Source organism: Pleurodeles waltl, chromosome 11, assembly GCF_031143425.1.
Source record: "Pleurodeles waltl isolate 20211129_DDA chromosome 11, aPleWal1.hap1.20221129, whole genome shotgun sequence".
Classification (NCBI taxonomy): domain Eukaryota; kingdom Metazoa; phylum Chordata; class Amphibia; order Caudata; family Salamandridae; genus Pleurodeles; species Pleurodeles waltl.
In genome coordinates this window covers 28,586,238-28,602,378 of record NC_090450.1, presented here as the reverse complement: position 1 = coordinate 28,602,378, position 16,141 = coordinate 28,586,238, and the positions used below count along the sequence as shown (strand labels likewise).

Here is a 16,141-nt window from a genome sequence, read left to right as displayed (position 1 = left end):
TGTTTGACTCTGTGCTCGCTGTTGTCCTTCCTAGGCACCGTCCGCTGGGACATGTGAGGAGATGGCGGAATCTTCCGGTGTACCGACCGCTGGTGGACCTGTCGACAATGGAGGAAAGAAATCTTATAATCACCTACAGGTTTGTCCGTGCCACAATCCAGGAACTGTGTACCTAGTTGCAGCCAGACCTGATGTCAGCAATCCGCATCCCACAGGAATCCCCCCTCAAGTGCAGGTGCTATCAGTGCTCCATTTCCTTGCAAGTGGGTCATTTCAAACAACAGTGGCCATGGCATCAGGGATGTCCCAGCCTATGTTTTCCAACGTGTTGTCCAGAGTGTTGTCTGCCCTGCTGAAACACATGCGGAGCTATATCGTTTTCTCTCAGGTGGAGGACTTGCCTACAGTGAAAGGTGATTTCTATGCCCTGGGACATATCCCCAACATCATAGGTGCCATTGATGGGACCCATGTAGCTTTGGTCCCCCCACACAGGACTGAACAGGTGTACAGGAACCGGAAGAGTTATCATTCCATGAATGTACAGAAGGTATGTTTGGCAGACCAGTACATCTCCCAGGTAAATGCTATGTTCCCTGGCTCTGTGCATGACGCCTACATCCTGCGGAATAGCAGTATCCCTTATGTGATGGGTCAACTCCAGAGGCACCGGGTGTGGCTATTAGGGGACTCTGGTTTCCCCAACCTGTCATGGCTACTGTCCCCAGTGAGGAATCCCGGGACAAGGGCAGAGGAACGCTACAATGAGGCCCATGGGTGAAATAGGAGGGTGATTGAACGCACCTTCGGCCTCCTGAAGGCCAGGTTCAGGTGCCTACATATGACAGGTGGATCCCTATTCTACTCACCAAAGAAGGTGTGCCAGATCACCGTGGCCTGCTGTATGCTTCACAACTTGGCTTTGCGATGACGGGTGCCTTTTCTGCAGGAGGATGGTCCAGATGGCGGTGTTGTGGCAGCTGTGGAGCCTTTGGACAGTGATGAAGAGGAAGCAAAGGAAGAAGACATTGATAACAGGGACTCAGTCATCCAGCAATATTTCCAGTGACACACAGATGAGAAAACATTCCTGCCTACTACAAGTACTTTAACACTTCTACCTCTATCCTGTCTGTCGATTTCACCCAGTGTATGGTCACTGAGTTGTCATTTTCCCTTACGGTTTCACAGGTGTGGTTTCCAACGTGTGTCATCTGCTTAGATTCCTCATGGACTTGAGCTGTGTGACATAGGTATGTTGACATTAAACTTGAAAAAGCATTTTGTCACTGTAATTGCTATTACACAATTTCGAAATCACAGACTGACTCCAGATTGTTTTGTGCTTCAAGGGTGTTTATTTACGTGCTCAATATTGGAGGGGGTTGTAAAATGGTGAGGGGTGATGGTGGAGGAATGTCCATGGCAGAGTCCAGTCTATTAGTCTCACAGGTGCATTGCCCATATGGGCATAGGAAGTGGAGCTGGGGCAGTTCCAATATAGACAGGGTTACAAAGTGGGACAGTAGGATGACAATCAGGGTGGTCTCATTTCTTGGTGGGGGTCTTGGCATTGTGCTCTGTCTTGTTCCTGGATCTCAGGGACCGCTTGCGGGGTGGTTCTCCGTCTGCAGGGGGTGGGGTGCTGGTGTGGTGGTCCTGTGGTGGTGCCTCCTGTCCACTAGCGCCGGCGGAGGTGGTGGGCAGTTCATCATCCATGCTAGTGTCAGGGACCCCTTGGAGTGCCACAGTGTCCCACCTGGTGTTAAGTATTTCCTTCAGCACCCCTACCATGGTGCCCAGGGCGGAGCTGATGGTTCTGAGTTCCTCCCTGAAGCCCAAATACTGTTCCTCCTGCATGCGCTGGGTCTCCTGAAACTTGGCCAGGACCGTTGCCATCATCTCCTGGGAGTGGTGGTATGCTCCCATGATGGAGGAGAGGGCCTTGTGGAGAGTGGGTTCCCTTGGCCTGTCCACCCCCTGTCGCACGGCAGCCCTCCCAGTTCCCCTGTGTTCCTGTGCCTCCGTCCCGTGGACGTGTACCCACTGCCACTGCCCCCAGGTCCCTGTTGTTGTTGGGGTGGGGGGTTATCCTGGGTTCCCTGTAGTGGTGGACACACAGCTGATTGACATGTCCTGGGGACGGAGGTATGGGCCCGCTGGGTGGGTGCTATGCTGGTGTTACCAGAGGGTGGAAGGTCTGTGGTGGCCTTTGCCTGTGTGAGGGGAACCGACTGTCCCGAGGCCCACGATGGTCCGGGCTGGTCATCTAGGTCCAGTTGGACAGAGCTACTGTCATCACTGTGGGCCTCTTCTGTGGGTGGGGTGGAGATGTCTGGACCCTCCTGTCTGGTGACGTTGGGTAGGGGTCCTGCAGGTGTGTAAAAACATTATAATTGCATCTGTGTGTGTCATGGTGTGCAATGGGTGGGTGACCGTGTACCCCAGTGCTAGCATTCCTGTGTGGGGGCTTGTGTGATGATTGTTGAGGGGGGTGTTATAGGTATGTGCAGTGGGCATGCTTTAGTGATGGGTGTCCTTGCATTGTTGTGTCATGCAGGGCTTGGCGTTTGGATGTGTGGTTTGTGTTATTGGGACATTTGTGAGGAGTTGGAGTGATAGGGGAGGGGGTGAGGGTGGGGGTCTGTGATAGCATGCAGGTAGGGTGGGGGATATGGTAGTCAAAGGTTTGACTTACCAGAGTCCATTCTGCGAGGCCCTCAGGATTCAGAATCGCCAAGACCTGCTCCTCCCATGTTGTTAGTTGTGAGGGAGGAGGTGGGGGTCCGCCACCAGTCTGCTGTACCGCCAGGTGGTGTCTTGAGACCACAGAACGCACCTTCCCCCGTAGGTCGTTCCACCTCTTCCTGATGTCGTCCTGATTTCTTGGGTGCTGTCAGTGGCAAGACTAAAACCAGAAATGAGTGGCTCTTAGTTAGATTGCAAGAGAAAAATGGGCACTTATGGAGCCATACATTTTGATGATGGAAAGGGCTGAATAAAGTCCTGAAAAGTAAACCCAACCAAGTGAGGATTGGCTGGGATTGTCTGTAGACTACCTGAGAAGCAACCTGGGTGTGAAAGCATGAACAAGTAGGGTGCAACAAGAATTTAAGAGATCAGATTGTTTTGATAAACATATAACGAGAATCTATAACACTGTAATAGAGTTAGAGGTTGATAAAAGAGAAAGCAATACATTTCCAATAGAGAAATAATACATTTTTAGTTTTGAACGCACTACTGTTATAATTTCTCATTTGTTTTGGTAACATTCACTAATGTCCTGTAGATATAGTGGATTCGTTGATAACATTCATGATTTTTTCAGTTACATTTGCTTTGATAGCTTTCATGAACTTCCTGTAATAACACCCTTTTGGTAAATTTGCATGAATTTCTTGAAGTTACATCATTTGTTTGGATATCATGTCCTCAGACATTTGATGTTTTTCTTGCTAATCTGAAACCAACAAGTCTTCCTAGATTGAAAACTTTAGACTTAACCCAATCAAGCACATCAAACAGGCAGGCTCTAACGCTCCTACCCAAATCATATCAACCAATACCTCAGGGCAACCAAATCATACTTGATCGCCAACTAAAATACAAGCAAACACAAGAACAAACAGGCCTCTTAGCACTGGAGACCCAGACCTCTGAAATATCCTGAACTCAGCCATGGCAACAAACCCTAACCCTAACAATGAAACGGTTCAAGCAACCCTTGATTTAAAGATGAATGGCAAGGAGTCTGAAAACCGTGACAAGAGGACTGATCTTGAATGAAACTTGCTAATCCTGTTACTGTTGTCAAGCCCTGAACAAATTAAAAGCATCCACAAGCTGTCACCTACAGGCAATGTGGCAGCACTATACATCTCATGCACAGATAAGTGCACTTGGTTGACGGTGAGAGAAGAAAGCGGGAGAGAGGACCAGCCTCAAATTCATCCCAGGCTACAAGAGGGATCAATCAACGAACACAGGATGCAACTACTGAAGTATGCCAGTTGGGCAACAAATATCTCACTTTGTGAGCATCTGAAATGACACTAGAAAGCTATAGCAGAAATATCCATTTGGCTGTATCCCAGTAACATTTTGATCACAAAAGTGGCAATAAAACAATAATCATAACAATAACAACAATGATAATGGTGATGATGATAATACTGCTACTACTAGTATTATTAATAATAATAATAATGTATTCATACCTAATTAATTTGTGTCCTATTTTGCTTTTGTTCCAGTTGGAAGTTCCCATCTGCGGTTCATATTTTCAGTGTCTGGCTTGTCTTACATTTACTACCTGGTCCTTGTGATATACATCTGCAGCTTAATTGCTATAAAATTATTGACCATGGTTAAATAGTTTGACACTGCGTAAAAATGAATCCTTGCCCACACCTTGTTGATCAGAGGATGCAGCACCCAAAATCTTAAATATCACAGTACAGAATGAATAACAGCATCAATTTAAAATTGTTACACATTCATGTGATACAGGTTCCTGTTTGTTACTATCAAAATATACTATCAAGTAGTAATAGAAATATTAAACCTGTTGAAATAGAAAAAATACATACACTTTTGAATGCAATATACATAGATATCAGTTTTTGGAAATTAATTGTTTGAAAACAACTAGTGTTGCTCCTTGGGTGTGTGCAAAGGAAAAAATATAACAGCAAGTAAGTGTTTTCTTATCTTGTAGATTTGTGACTTATTTATTTATTTTGTAATTTATTCTGAGTTTTTATATAAGCCCTACCAAAAAGTTGTTTCCGCTGGCATGATCTCTCATTACTTCCACTATTTTGTGTTATGGTTGTTACCTTAAATGCCTGAGATGATGCCAATAATATAATTGACATTGTGTTCAGTTACAAATTCTACTTTTAGAGCACAAGAGGAATGAGTGAACAGACTGCAAGTGGCTGTTTAGCACTTTTAGCACAAATTAGTCTTCCCGTCCAAAATTGAGGGCAGGGTGCATTTTGTGCCAAAAAATATAACATAATGCCAGACCAAAATTTCACATCGTAACATTTAACTTTGCATATTTCTTTTCATATATTCTATAATTTCCGCAAATGAAATGACATACATTTCACTCAGACTTAGTTTTTTATAGGAGATACAAAGCTCGAAGACAAGTGTAGGTGAGATTATTAACCCTTTAGTCCCATTTTGGCACACTGACATTTTTTGTAGTTGTGCATAAACAATATTAAACAAATCATGAGATATTTATTGTTTCTGGTTATCTGAAAGGGTGAATCCTTTTCTTCTGTCCTAGTAAAGGCCATGGGACCACTGGCTGCTCTGAAAAAATATTATTGCATGCATTCATAGAGGGATAGAGGTCATGTGGGGACCCCTGCCCTCTTGCAAATGGCAAATTGGTGGTAACCGAGATTATTTTGTGACCGCAATTTCAGTCACAAAACAATCATACATACCCCTGTGACTTTCTATTTAGAAGTGACGCCCCTGGCAAATAGTGTCTCACAAATCTATTTTGTTATTCAGTAAATAGATTACGGAATCGCAAAATAGGGTTTGTACATACCAAAATGCTTTTTTGTTGTAGCAAATGGCCTGATTCTGAGCATTGGCCCCTTTTTACAACAGGCAACCAGCTACATACATCTGGCCTCTTGTGTACAATCAGTTGAATTCATTCTGGTCACCACGTACCACTTACACCCATGAACTGGGTCTTAGCCTCTTAAACCAAGAGTACTTGCAGACAACCACCCATTGCTCTGGTACTTTGCCTCCAGATTCACATGAATAGCTCCATAACATTTTCTCTCAGCTTTTCTCCCTGGCTGGCTGGAGTATGAGTGCACGAACATTAAAACTACTTCAACTCACCTGCATGCGTGCATACAAGGTACACATGTACAGCAATGTGCCTCTCATGCACAGGGCACCATGCAGTATGGTGAGCTTGAGAAGAGCAGCTAGTTCCCCCACCAGGAAGGGTCACTACACTGACATGTCCTACAAGTCACATACTGGCACATACACGGAAAAGCCATGTATTCAGGCACTAGATAAACCATCATAATTTGTCATGAAAACCCAACCTCTGGTGTCATTATCTACTAGACGTTAGTGTGAGTCTCTCTGGGGGGACACCCAGCAGTGGTCAGAACAATACATAATGTGGTCATTATTACAAGTGAGGGAGGGAGCACATCACAACAGCTTGGTATATTGTTTCTGTACTGAAACTCATGCAGAGCAGAAGCCCACTCCATAAAACAGCACTTGTATCATGCCATTTTGTACCAGGCCTGGGGCTGAACACAATTCATGCCAGCTATTACTGTTTTTTCAGCTGTTGGACTTGAAGGTGCTATTGCTTGCTGAGGCTACTGCAGAAGCTGGAAAGTGGTAACACTGGTTTCTTGTGGGTTAGTGAACACTATCAATAAACCTCCATTGCAATTCATATGGGAATCTTCCATTTGATATGGGGAGAGTGGGAGGGACCAAACTGACCCCCTACACACTCCTTTAGCACTTGACCCTCAGAATAGTGAGGCAGACCAGTCCAGGACTAACTCAAGGGGCTAGTGAAGTTTGAATAATCAAACTCTGTAAAGCACACAATGTCCAACCAATGTTTCTATGTGAAAAAGGACAGGTACCTTAATCTAGCAATTAAATACTAAAGACAAACTAAAAAATGTTCATAATGAAAATCAGAGCTGGCTAGCTGTTACTGTATCAGAGTTCTGGGTGAGACGAGCTCTCAGTATTCAAAAACATAAAGAACCTTCTTTTCACATTTGTCAGAGTTCACAACACCTTCCTATTCTATTTTTTACAGTGTTAAGCAATTCAAATCCCTTACCTTCTGTAATTGACATGAGGTTAGCACTACCAATGTCTCTTTTAGTTATGAACAATGAAAAAACTTCATATGTGAACTAAAATAACTATTGTCAAACTAAATACATGTAAAGAAGAAGATCAATATTAGGATAGAGCCACAACATTGATACCACCTTATTGGTGGACCCCAGTTGAGTTCCAAATGGATGCTTTAGCATCTATCCTGAAAGACAGAGAAGCGGAGTAGTCTAGTGCTTACTCAGTGAGGTAGTGTGGTTCAGAAACAGATAACTCGACAAAGCATACAATACCACTAAATAAATCAAGGTCCAGATACAACCTTCACTTAAAAAATAAAAAAAAATACTATAGTTCACACACAATTTAATTCTAAACTTCAAATTACATATGTACAGAATAAATGCAATATTTCTCTAGGACCCCCTGAATGAGATATTAGTGTAAAGAGATCTTTCAGTGTTCAGCAAAAGAAATCCCGCTCCCACGGTAATTGTCTTAGAATTAACCATTGCTAATGTATTTGTCACTGAGTTCACAATTTAATTCCCCTTCCTGTAGCATTTGTCATAGGATTTCACAATGTAAATCCAGTTTCTGGTGTATTTGTCATGGGGTTAGAACTTCCAAACCGCCTTTGTTCTGTATTTGACACAAGGTCTGCATTAACTATTTCTCTAACAGTTAAGAACACTAGAATTACTTTCCACGTTGGGTGAAGTATTTGTTGCCCTATCCTTGCCTTCTAAGAAGATCAAGAAAGGGGTGGGTACAAACAAGGTTAGCTATATAGTTACATGACCATGTTTCTTACGAATGCTGTTTTTATTGTGGTGCTCTCTAGGGGCTGTTCTGAGTATTACAGACAACATTCTCCAATATTTGCTGCACTTGGTGGTCCCTTAATGCTTTGCAGGGCATTCTTTTAAAAAGCAGTTGTGCTCATTACTCAGTCTGTGGTGGTCGTAGGACAACTGGACATCCTTCAAAACATTCACCACAACCTGTTCTTTCTATGTGGGTCACTGGATCCCCACACTAGAAACTAATAACCCCTCCCTCTGTTCAGTGTCTTTTTAACATCTCTTATAGCAGGAACTATTGTTTTTATAGCTGAAAGTTTGTGTTTTAAGGGGCTTTTTTGTGATATCATTGCAATAGGCCTGCTGGCCCTGAAAAAGTGTCATGCACTATGCTCTCTAGGGGCTAAATATATGGTTATACTGTAATACCTCCGGTCATCTTCTTTTCATGTGGTGATGTCCTCTAGCGGCAAAATATATGGTAACATGACTATGTTTCTTACAGATGCTATTTTAATTTTAGTGTTCTCTAAGGGCTATTCTAAGCATTACAGTCTATTTTCTGATGAAGGTTTTTTTCCAAATAAAGGTTTATATTGGGTTTATATGATCATTGTATATGTTTTATTAATCATTCCTTATTCCAATTATGACCATGATTCAAGTCAACTTAACATCCTTATTATACTATGACTGTTTGAACACTCTTGATACGTTTAGGTGGACCTTTTAGTTTATTTCTCTTGTTACTCCTCTGTGGCTGTCATGTTTTGGGAATTGTGTTAGCCAGCTAGTAACTCTGATGGTGGGGTAGTGAAAATGGTATTCTATTGGAATTAGCATGGCAGATTTCAATTAGGATGCTAAATGGCAACATTTTCATTTTTGGCTGCAGATAGAAGAAGAAGGTAAATGGAAGTGCTTCAGTTATGTGCAGGGTCACTGGATTTATGTGGTAGGAAAAGACCAAATTATGAGGCAGGGTTTACCAATTTATGTGGCAAGAAAAGTCCAGTTATGAAGTGACAGTGTCAATAGCTCTAACTCAAGCAAATGTGAGACACAGTACATTGCAAATGCTTGTTAGGTGTGGTGTCAACTGTTGAGAATATCCTGGCATTAGCTGAGAGCGTGTACCCCGGAATCCACTCCTGGGATAATGTCCTAATAAGAACATTTTATGCATTATTTAGGTTCATATGTTTCATAGGATAAATGCGTTTTGGCTGACAGCAAGAAAGCAATGCATATTGTTATTGAAGGTTGTTTTGCATTTACACCCAAGATGCAAATAAAAGTGTGGGCATTTGAAAAGGGATATTCATTAACAGAGCCATACCTGGATTAGACAGGAAATTCATGACACAGCTGTAATTTGTGAAAATGAGCCATCTACACTCTGCAAGAGTGGAGAGATTTTCATGAATGTCGCAGAATCACTTTTTAAGACTCAACTCCTGCTTAGCGCAAAGTCAGACCCTCTGTCAGGATGGGACGGCCATGATCATACATTCCATTTCTGTCACAAGGCCAACACCAGAGGTCCTAAAAAGCAACTCAGCGAACCTGATTACAAGTTTAAGTGCTATTTAATTCACCTGAGAAATAACAATACCCATAACCATTGGGTGTTATTTATTGGGTGCTATAAGTAATATCTATTATCAGTTTATGGGGTCTTTGGTGTGTAACACACCAACATTCCGCACTATACAGTAAATATTGTATGCTTTTCCCACATTAAACTTTGACAGGTTTAACCTGCCAACATTTTAAAAAGGTTGAGTTATTGAAAGCATCTGATAATTAGTGTGTGTGTCAAATACCTTCAAACTCATAATTCCGACCCAGAGGTAAACAGGTTTACATATGTGTCAGAATTAACTGACCCACTCATATTCAGGTCCTAAGTGGCTTACTTTGTGTTTTTGTACAACATTTTCACGAAAGTCCTTTTATATTCAGTGATTACGTATACATTTCAATATTGTTGTGGTAACCTGAATGTTGAGGTATTCATACAGTCATTTAATTTTATTAGTGAAGCTATAAGGAATCTCTTTTTGACATGGTTTAATGATTGTAAATATATCATTGTTATCTGAAAGGTTATATTTTTGCACCTTGTTACACAGTACCAAGTTTCCCAGATACATACCTGATGTGTTGCTTAAGTCCAGACTTTAGGAGTTCAGATTCTTCTAGTGCTGTTTTATAATGGAATAAACAAGACTACAGGTCCCAGAATTGAAAGACAAAACCTGAACTGGAGCATCACATCAAGTATGGACTTGGTAAGCATGTCAGGTCTGGAGTAACCTTTGCTGCAGAATACATATTAACTCTGTGCCAAGGTTTAGAGGGCAAGAGCACCGTGTATTTAAGAATGAGGATCCTTTCTTGAGTAGGCAGTATGATTTTTGAAAGAGCAGTGCCACATACATTATTGTTACAGGTGTCATCTTTACCTCGGGACACAACTGGAAACAGCAGAGGCGCTTTGGCCTGATGGCGATGCGGAACCTGGGACTCGGGAAAAAAAGTCTGGAAGGCCGTATCCAGTGCGAGGCACAGAATCTGCTGGAATTTTTTGCAATGAAGAAAGGTAAGAGGTTCGAGACTCAGTTGCTGCGTTATTAAATTAAATGGACACTGACATTCCTCTGAGAAATTAGGAATTGCAATGAAAATTTGTCATTTTGAGTCGACTTCCTTGGCTGTTTCAGCAGCAACAGTTACCCGAGTAGAAAGCATTCTGTCTGTGGTGAATCCTCTGTCCTTGCAATTCCAGTGGGGCCAGTAACCGCAGTTACTGCCTACATCGGAATTACCCCAGTATAACGAGGGCCATGGGATTACATTACAGGCTTCAACCAAATTATGCAGGAGGCTTGACTACATTATGCAGCAAGAAAAGACAAATTGTACTCTTAATGCATTTTTTTATAGTGTTACTTTATTATTTTGTAACATTTAAGTTGAAGCCTACTGGATAGCTCATGTGCTGTCTGCTGCGAGACATATTGTTATCTCAAAGTGGGCTTAAAGCCTGCCCATTGCTTATGATTGGTTGGCTTTATTGTCTTTCTCATTTGCTTGCTTCTTATTGGTAAGCGTGTATGGGCATTCTTTCCTCTTCGTACATTTGTCCCTCCAATGGAGCATGGATGCTTTAGCTGTACCTTTCCACTGCTCGATTTTGAAACACCACTTTTTCTTTGAAACCCTCTATGAGAGCGTTTGTATTTTCCAGTTGTCTTTCTTGTGTACTTCTCCCTCCACTCCTTTGCCACACCCGGTGTTCCTCACAAGCCAGTGTGCTTCTTCCCCACTGCACTGATTTCTTGACTGTTACAATTGTAGGACATGCAAAGGAAAACACATTAATCATGTTTCCTTTTATGTTTCAAATACAGTTTTCCTGAATTGTGACACTTTTAAATGATTTAGTGGGTCATTACGACCTCGGCGGTCTTTAAAAAAGACAGCCGAGGCCGCGGGAGCCAGAATACCGCCATTGCCGGCGGTATTCTTGGCTCCCTATAATGACATTTCCGCTGGGCCAGCGGACGGTAACAGTGTTACCGTCCGCTGGCCCAGCGGAAATCTCACATCAGCATTGCTGCCGGCTCCTAATAGAGCCGGCGGCAATGCTGATGTGCAGCGGGTGCAGTAGCACCCGTCGCACATTTCACTGCCCGAAATTCGGGCAGTGAAATGCGCGACGGGGCTATGCCTGGGGGCCCCTGCACTACCCATGCCAAGTGCATGGGCAGTGCAGGGGCCCCCAGGGGCACCCCAAGTCCCCTTTCCGCCAGCCTTTCAATGGCGGTGTTTACCGCCACAGACAGGCTGGCGCTCGGGGACTCATAATCCCCAGGGCAGCGGTGCTTGCACCGCTGCCCTGGGGATTATGACCACCAGGCGGAAGGGTGGTCAATTCGTAATGACCCCCTGAATGTGGTATTTCTTCCCATTATAACATGCAACAGCGGTCAATTGAGTTATCAGTTTGATTGGGGGCATCCTATTTAATCGTTTCACAGTTGAGCTTAGCCCCAATCTGTCCATACATTTTTTAAATGGAGCTAATCAAGAATGTTTCATATGAAGCACATCTCTTGCTTTCTATGAAACAATTACCAACAACCAATGGCATCACGTTGCAATTGTAATTTTGAAGGACAATTTACCCCACATCTTTCTGCACTGGGTACATCATAACTGCGTACATTTTAGATATGCAATGTAAGGGGGGTCTCATGCACCCAGCATCTTTTTAAATCAGACGAGATGTAGAATCTTTATGATATCAGATTTGTAATAGGAGCGATCCATGTTTTTTAAGCCACTTTTAGGTTATCATTTAAAAACATTGACAATCCCTTGTTAAAAAAAAATGAATATTTTTCTAATTTACAGCTTTACTTTAGGTATAATGACTGTGACAGGTATCATGAGAATTCCTCTGTCATTAATTTGTGAATTAGGGCCTGATTTCGATTTTGGCTGACGAGTTACTCCATCACAAAGGTGACGGATATCCTGTCCACTGAAATCTAAATCCCATTATATCTTATGGGATATAAATTTCGCCAGATGGGATATCTATCACTGATGTAACGGAGTAACTCATCCACCGATATCTAAATCAGGCCGATAGTGTTTTTAAAGTTTATGTTATGTAGTATTTCGATGTAACCTTGTGTATCTTGGTCATGTCTTTCAAACGTGTATTAAACATTTTGTACAAAGAGAATGATGAATCTGAGCTAGAAATCCATTGTTTTTGTTCTCGCAAGGGTTAGATTTCCCTATTTATAATAAGGATGTAAGCCTAAAAGAAAGTAAGACAGATAAGAACGAAAAATCATGCTATCCTTTTTGGGATATTTATATTACTCAGAATTATTGACCAAAGATGGGTTTCGGGTGTTTGAGATACAAGAAAATGCTCCTGTTGGTTAGAACAGATGTACTAAACACTATTGCACTCATCAAACCCTATGATGTGCAATAAAATCGTATGTGACTGCTATATGGTGGTGGTCTATAAACAAACCCTTCTTGTGAGTTGGAAAACCCTTTCCAACTCAAAAAAGTGGCTTTGCAGATCATTCCAAATCGCAATTAGGAGGGGGTTTAAAAAGGTGCTACCTCATTATTGCAATTGGCAATGGTGTGTACCAATGGCTTGCAGACACATTTGCAGTTTCAAAATATTAAAATGTCAACAACATTTCAAACTAGATGGTAACTGCCCCTCATCGGGGAAGATGTTCACTATGTGAATCTTGTTGTACGACTTTTGGGGAAGACACCTAAGTACTCTCTACAATAGTTTGCCAAATGGGAAATGATTTGTTTTAAAGTAGACCAGTCACTTTAATGCACATAGACTTTTTTAAATAAATGTGTCCCCTTTGGCAAAGCACATGCAAAGATTGTAGTCTGTTGTACCTTTACAGGTCACCAAACTTTCATTTGCACCATTCACAATTTGTCTTTCCGAATAATATTTGTTAGGAAAGTTGTTTTATGGCTGAACACTTGCAATGTGAGCCCTACTTTTATAACAATTTGAGAACTGCTTATACAGTTACAAAAGCTGCTCTGATGGACAGTACAATCTCCCAATTGTTTCTAACTCTACAACAATTCACTGGCCTGAAGTTGTCCAACTGACTTTCTCTTCCTTTACTCACAGGAGATTATGTGGACCCATCTCCTGCCTTGCTGCATTCTGTTTCCAATGTTATTGCTGCTGTGGTTTTTGGGCACCACTTCTCCAATGATGATAAAGAGTTCCTTACGCTCATGAAGGCCAATGATTTATTTACAAACTTCATAGACAGCATTTGGGCACGGGTGAGTCAATCAATAGAGAAGTATTTTAAAGTACTCAATGAACTGTATAGTGAAATGATTCTTTCCTCTGTTTCATGTAGATACCTTCCTAACAGATCAGCTCATCAAGTTCATAGAGTCATTCTTTGTGTACATATTTATTGTAAACTGGTAAACTACGCCCATGCATGAATGTGTTCCTGGATGAGACACAGGAGTGTAAGGGGGTACAGATACTGTAGATACTGAGGAGAGTACTGAGAGATCTCCAGACCTTTAGATACTCAGATAACATCAGGTGGTTTTCAAGACTGTATTGAATGAGGTAGAGAGGTATTTTCCCTTAGATCAGTAGAGACAGAGGGCTTAATTCACAAAGGGTTTCCACAATCGTGACTGAGGCCTCGCAGTTGTAGGGGAGTCTCCGCACTCAGGGTGGAATCTCCATAATGAAAATTCTCACTGTGGAGATTTTTCCCCAAGTGCGGGGACTCCCTCATGAGTGCAGGGCCTCCCGTGCGAGTGTGGGGCTCCGCCATGAGTGCGGTAGTCCTTCAAGAATTAGGCCCAGAGTGTTTCAGCTGTATTAGTATCAGTGAGGTCACTTGTCTTCCTACATTGGCCACTTATTCTGGTGTAAATCAGGGGCCAACACAGCTTCCCCACTACTTGCAGCCTTTGGAAAAAACAGATATGCAGCAACAGACAACTTGCAGCATGCCACAGCCCTTTCCAAGCAAGTTGGAGAACCTCAGGACCCTGTTGGTTAAACTGCGTCTCTGGCTCAGCTCTACAAAGTTTGTTTTCACAACCATGGGTGACACAAGTGAACTTAGATAAACACACTGAATGTAAAAAACAGTTAATTGAACCCCACCCAGTACATAAATGAGGTGTGTCAATGTTTTTGGATTACTAACAGGGAGTAATGGTAATCTAAATAATCTTTCATTAATGATTTGCACACTCAAGATCTTTAGAAATGGAATATTTCAACATATTTATTTTAAAATGGTTATTTTAAAATATCAAGATCTAGTGCACATCATATTGGACACATCACAGAAGATAATAAAAAAATAGGGGCGGACGGTCAACTCTCGGGGCGTGGAGTTCGGCAAAAACTCCATCAGCCACGGCATGGTGGAGTTTACTGGCACCTACCTAATACCATTCAGTACAAGGGTAGTATTACGAGGAACATAACGGATTTATGAATGCAAACTTCCATTTGTGAATTGTAAATCTTGCCACTCCTGCTGCAAAGCTGAAACTGAATATGTAAATGGTGTATGTTAATGAGGTCCAGAGACAGTGTAGGCTCGGACATGAGCCTGCACAGGAGCTAGAACTTTTGATCACCCATTCTCAGGACTGGCAAGAAGCATCATTTGCTGACATTTCCCAGCACTTTAAAGTGCTGATATTGTGGGATGCTGATATCATGTTCATGTTGATGTTATTGCAACATTATTGCCTCAGGTTCCGACACCTGAAGCAGCTCTCTCTCATCTGGGCCTGCCATAGTTTGAGGTGATGGTAGACTTGCTTTTACTGACACATAGGGCCTGATTCTAACTTTGGAGGACGGTGTTAAACCGTCCCAAAAGTGGCAGATATACCACCTACCGTATTACGAGTCCATTATATCCTATGGAACTCGTAATACGGTAGGTGGTATATCCGCCACTTTTGGGACGGTTTAACACCGTCCTCCAAAGTTAGAATCAGGCCCATTGTGTTTTGAAAGGGGGGGGAGAGGGAGTTGGGACCGACTTCAGCCTGAAAAAATAATGAACTCCCTGGCTGTTGAGTGCATCAGGAGTGGAGAAGTCTGCGCTGTGGTTCATGCATAACATTTTTGTTTAAAAAAAAAATAACACATACAGGAATACTCATGTATGGTGGGGGGGGGAATGGCTTAATTCTTGGTGTTAAGTACACTAAACCAAAAAGGTTGATATAGTGTAAATCACTTAGGGCCAGATGTAGCGAAGACTTTGCGACTCGCAAACGGCGAAAATCGCCATTTGCGAGTCGCAAATGCGTCTTTGCTATGTTGAAATGCATTTTGCGAGTCGGAACCGACTCGCAAAATGCATTTCCGACTCGCAAATAGGAAGGGGTGTTCCCTTCCTATTTGCGAGTCGCAATGCTATGCATTTTCATTTGCAACCGCGATTGCTTGGAGTGGATGGTAACCCAGGCGCAAACGGGAAGGGGTCCCCATGGGACCCCTTCCGCTTTGTGTCTGGCAAAATAAATAATTTTTCAGGGCAGGCAGTGGTCCAATGGACCACTACCTGCCCTGAAAAATACCGAAACTAAAGGTTTCGTTTTTTTTTTCAAAGTGCAGCTCGTTTTCCCGCAGCGGGTTGGGATACCCGGGATTTGCACACTGCACCCTGACCAAAGCTATACATGGTTCTTCGCCATAAGCACCAGGGGCTAACCTGCAAAGATCCAATTGTACATTGAAGTTAACTTCAGCACATACATGTAGGTAAGAGCATTAGTGCAGAATCATTAAAGAACCTAGAATAGTATTGAATGCTTAAAATACTTCAATGTCTTTGACATATTTTAACATGAAGCAAGGGAAAATCTTTTAAATTAAC

General features: G+C 42.4%; 1 protein-coding gene across 1 annotated transcript in view; it reads left to right on the top strand.

Annotated features, from left to right (window-relative positions):
• Positions 1-16,141, top strand: part of LOC138265291 (cytochrome P450 2J2-like) — a 159,472-nt gene that overhangs the window by 33,254 nt on the left and 110,077 nt on the right. The window contains exons 3-4 of the mRNA XM_069212896.1: positions 10,132-10,281; positions 13,384-13,548. Of these exons, the coding sequence (XP_069068997.1) occupies positions 10,132-10,281; positions 13,384-13,548 (315 nt within the window). The remainder of the gene's footprint in view (positions 1-10,131; positions 10,282-13,383; positions 13,549-16,141) is intronic.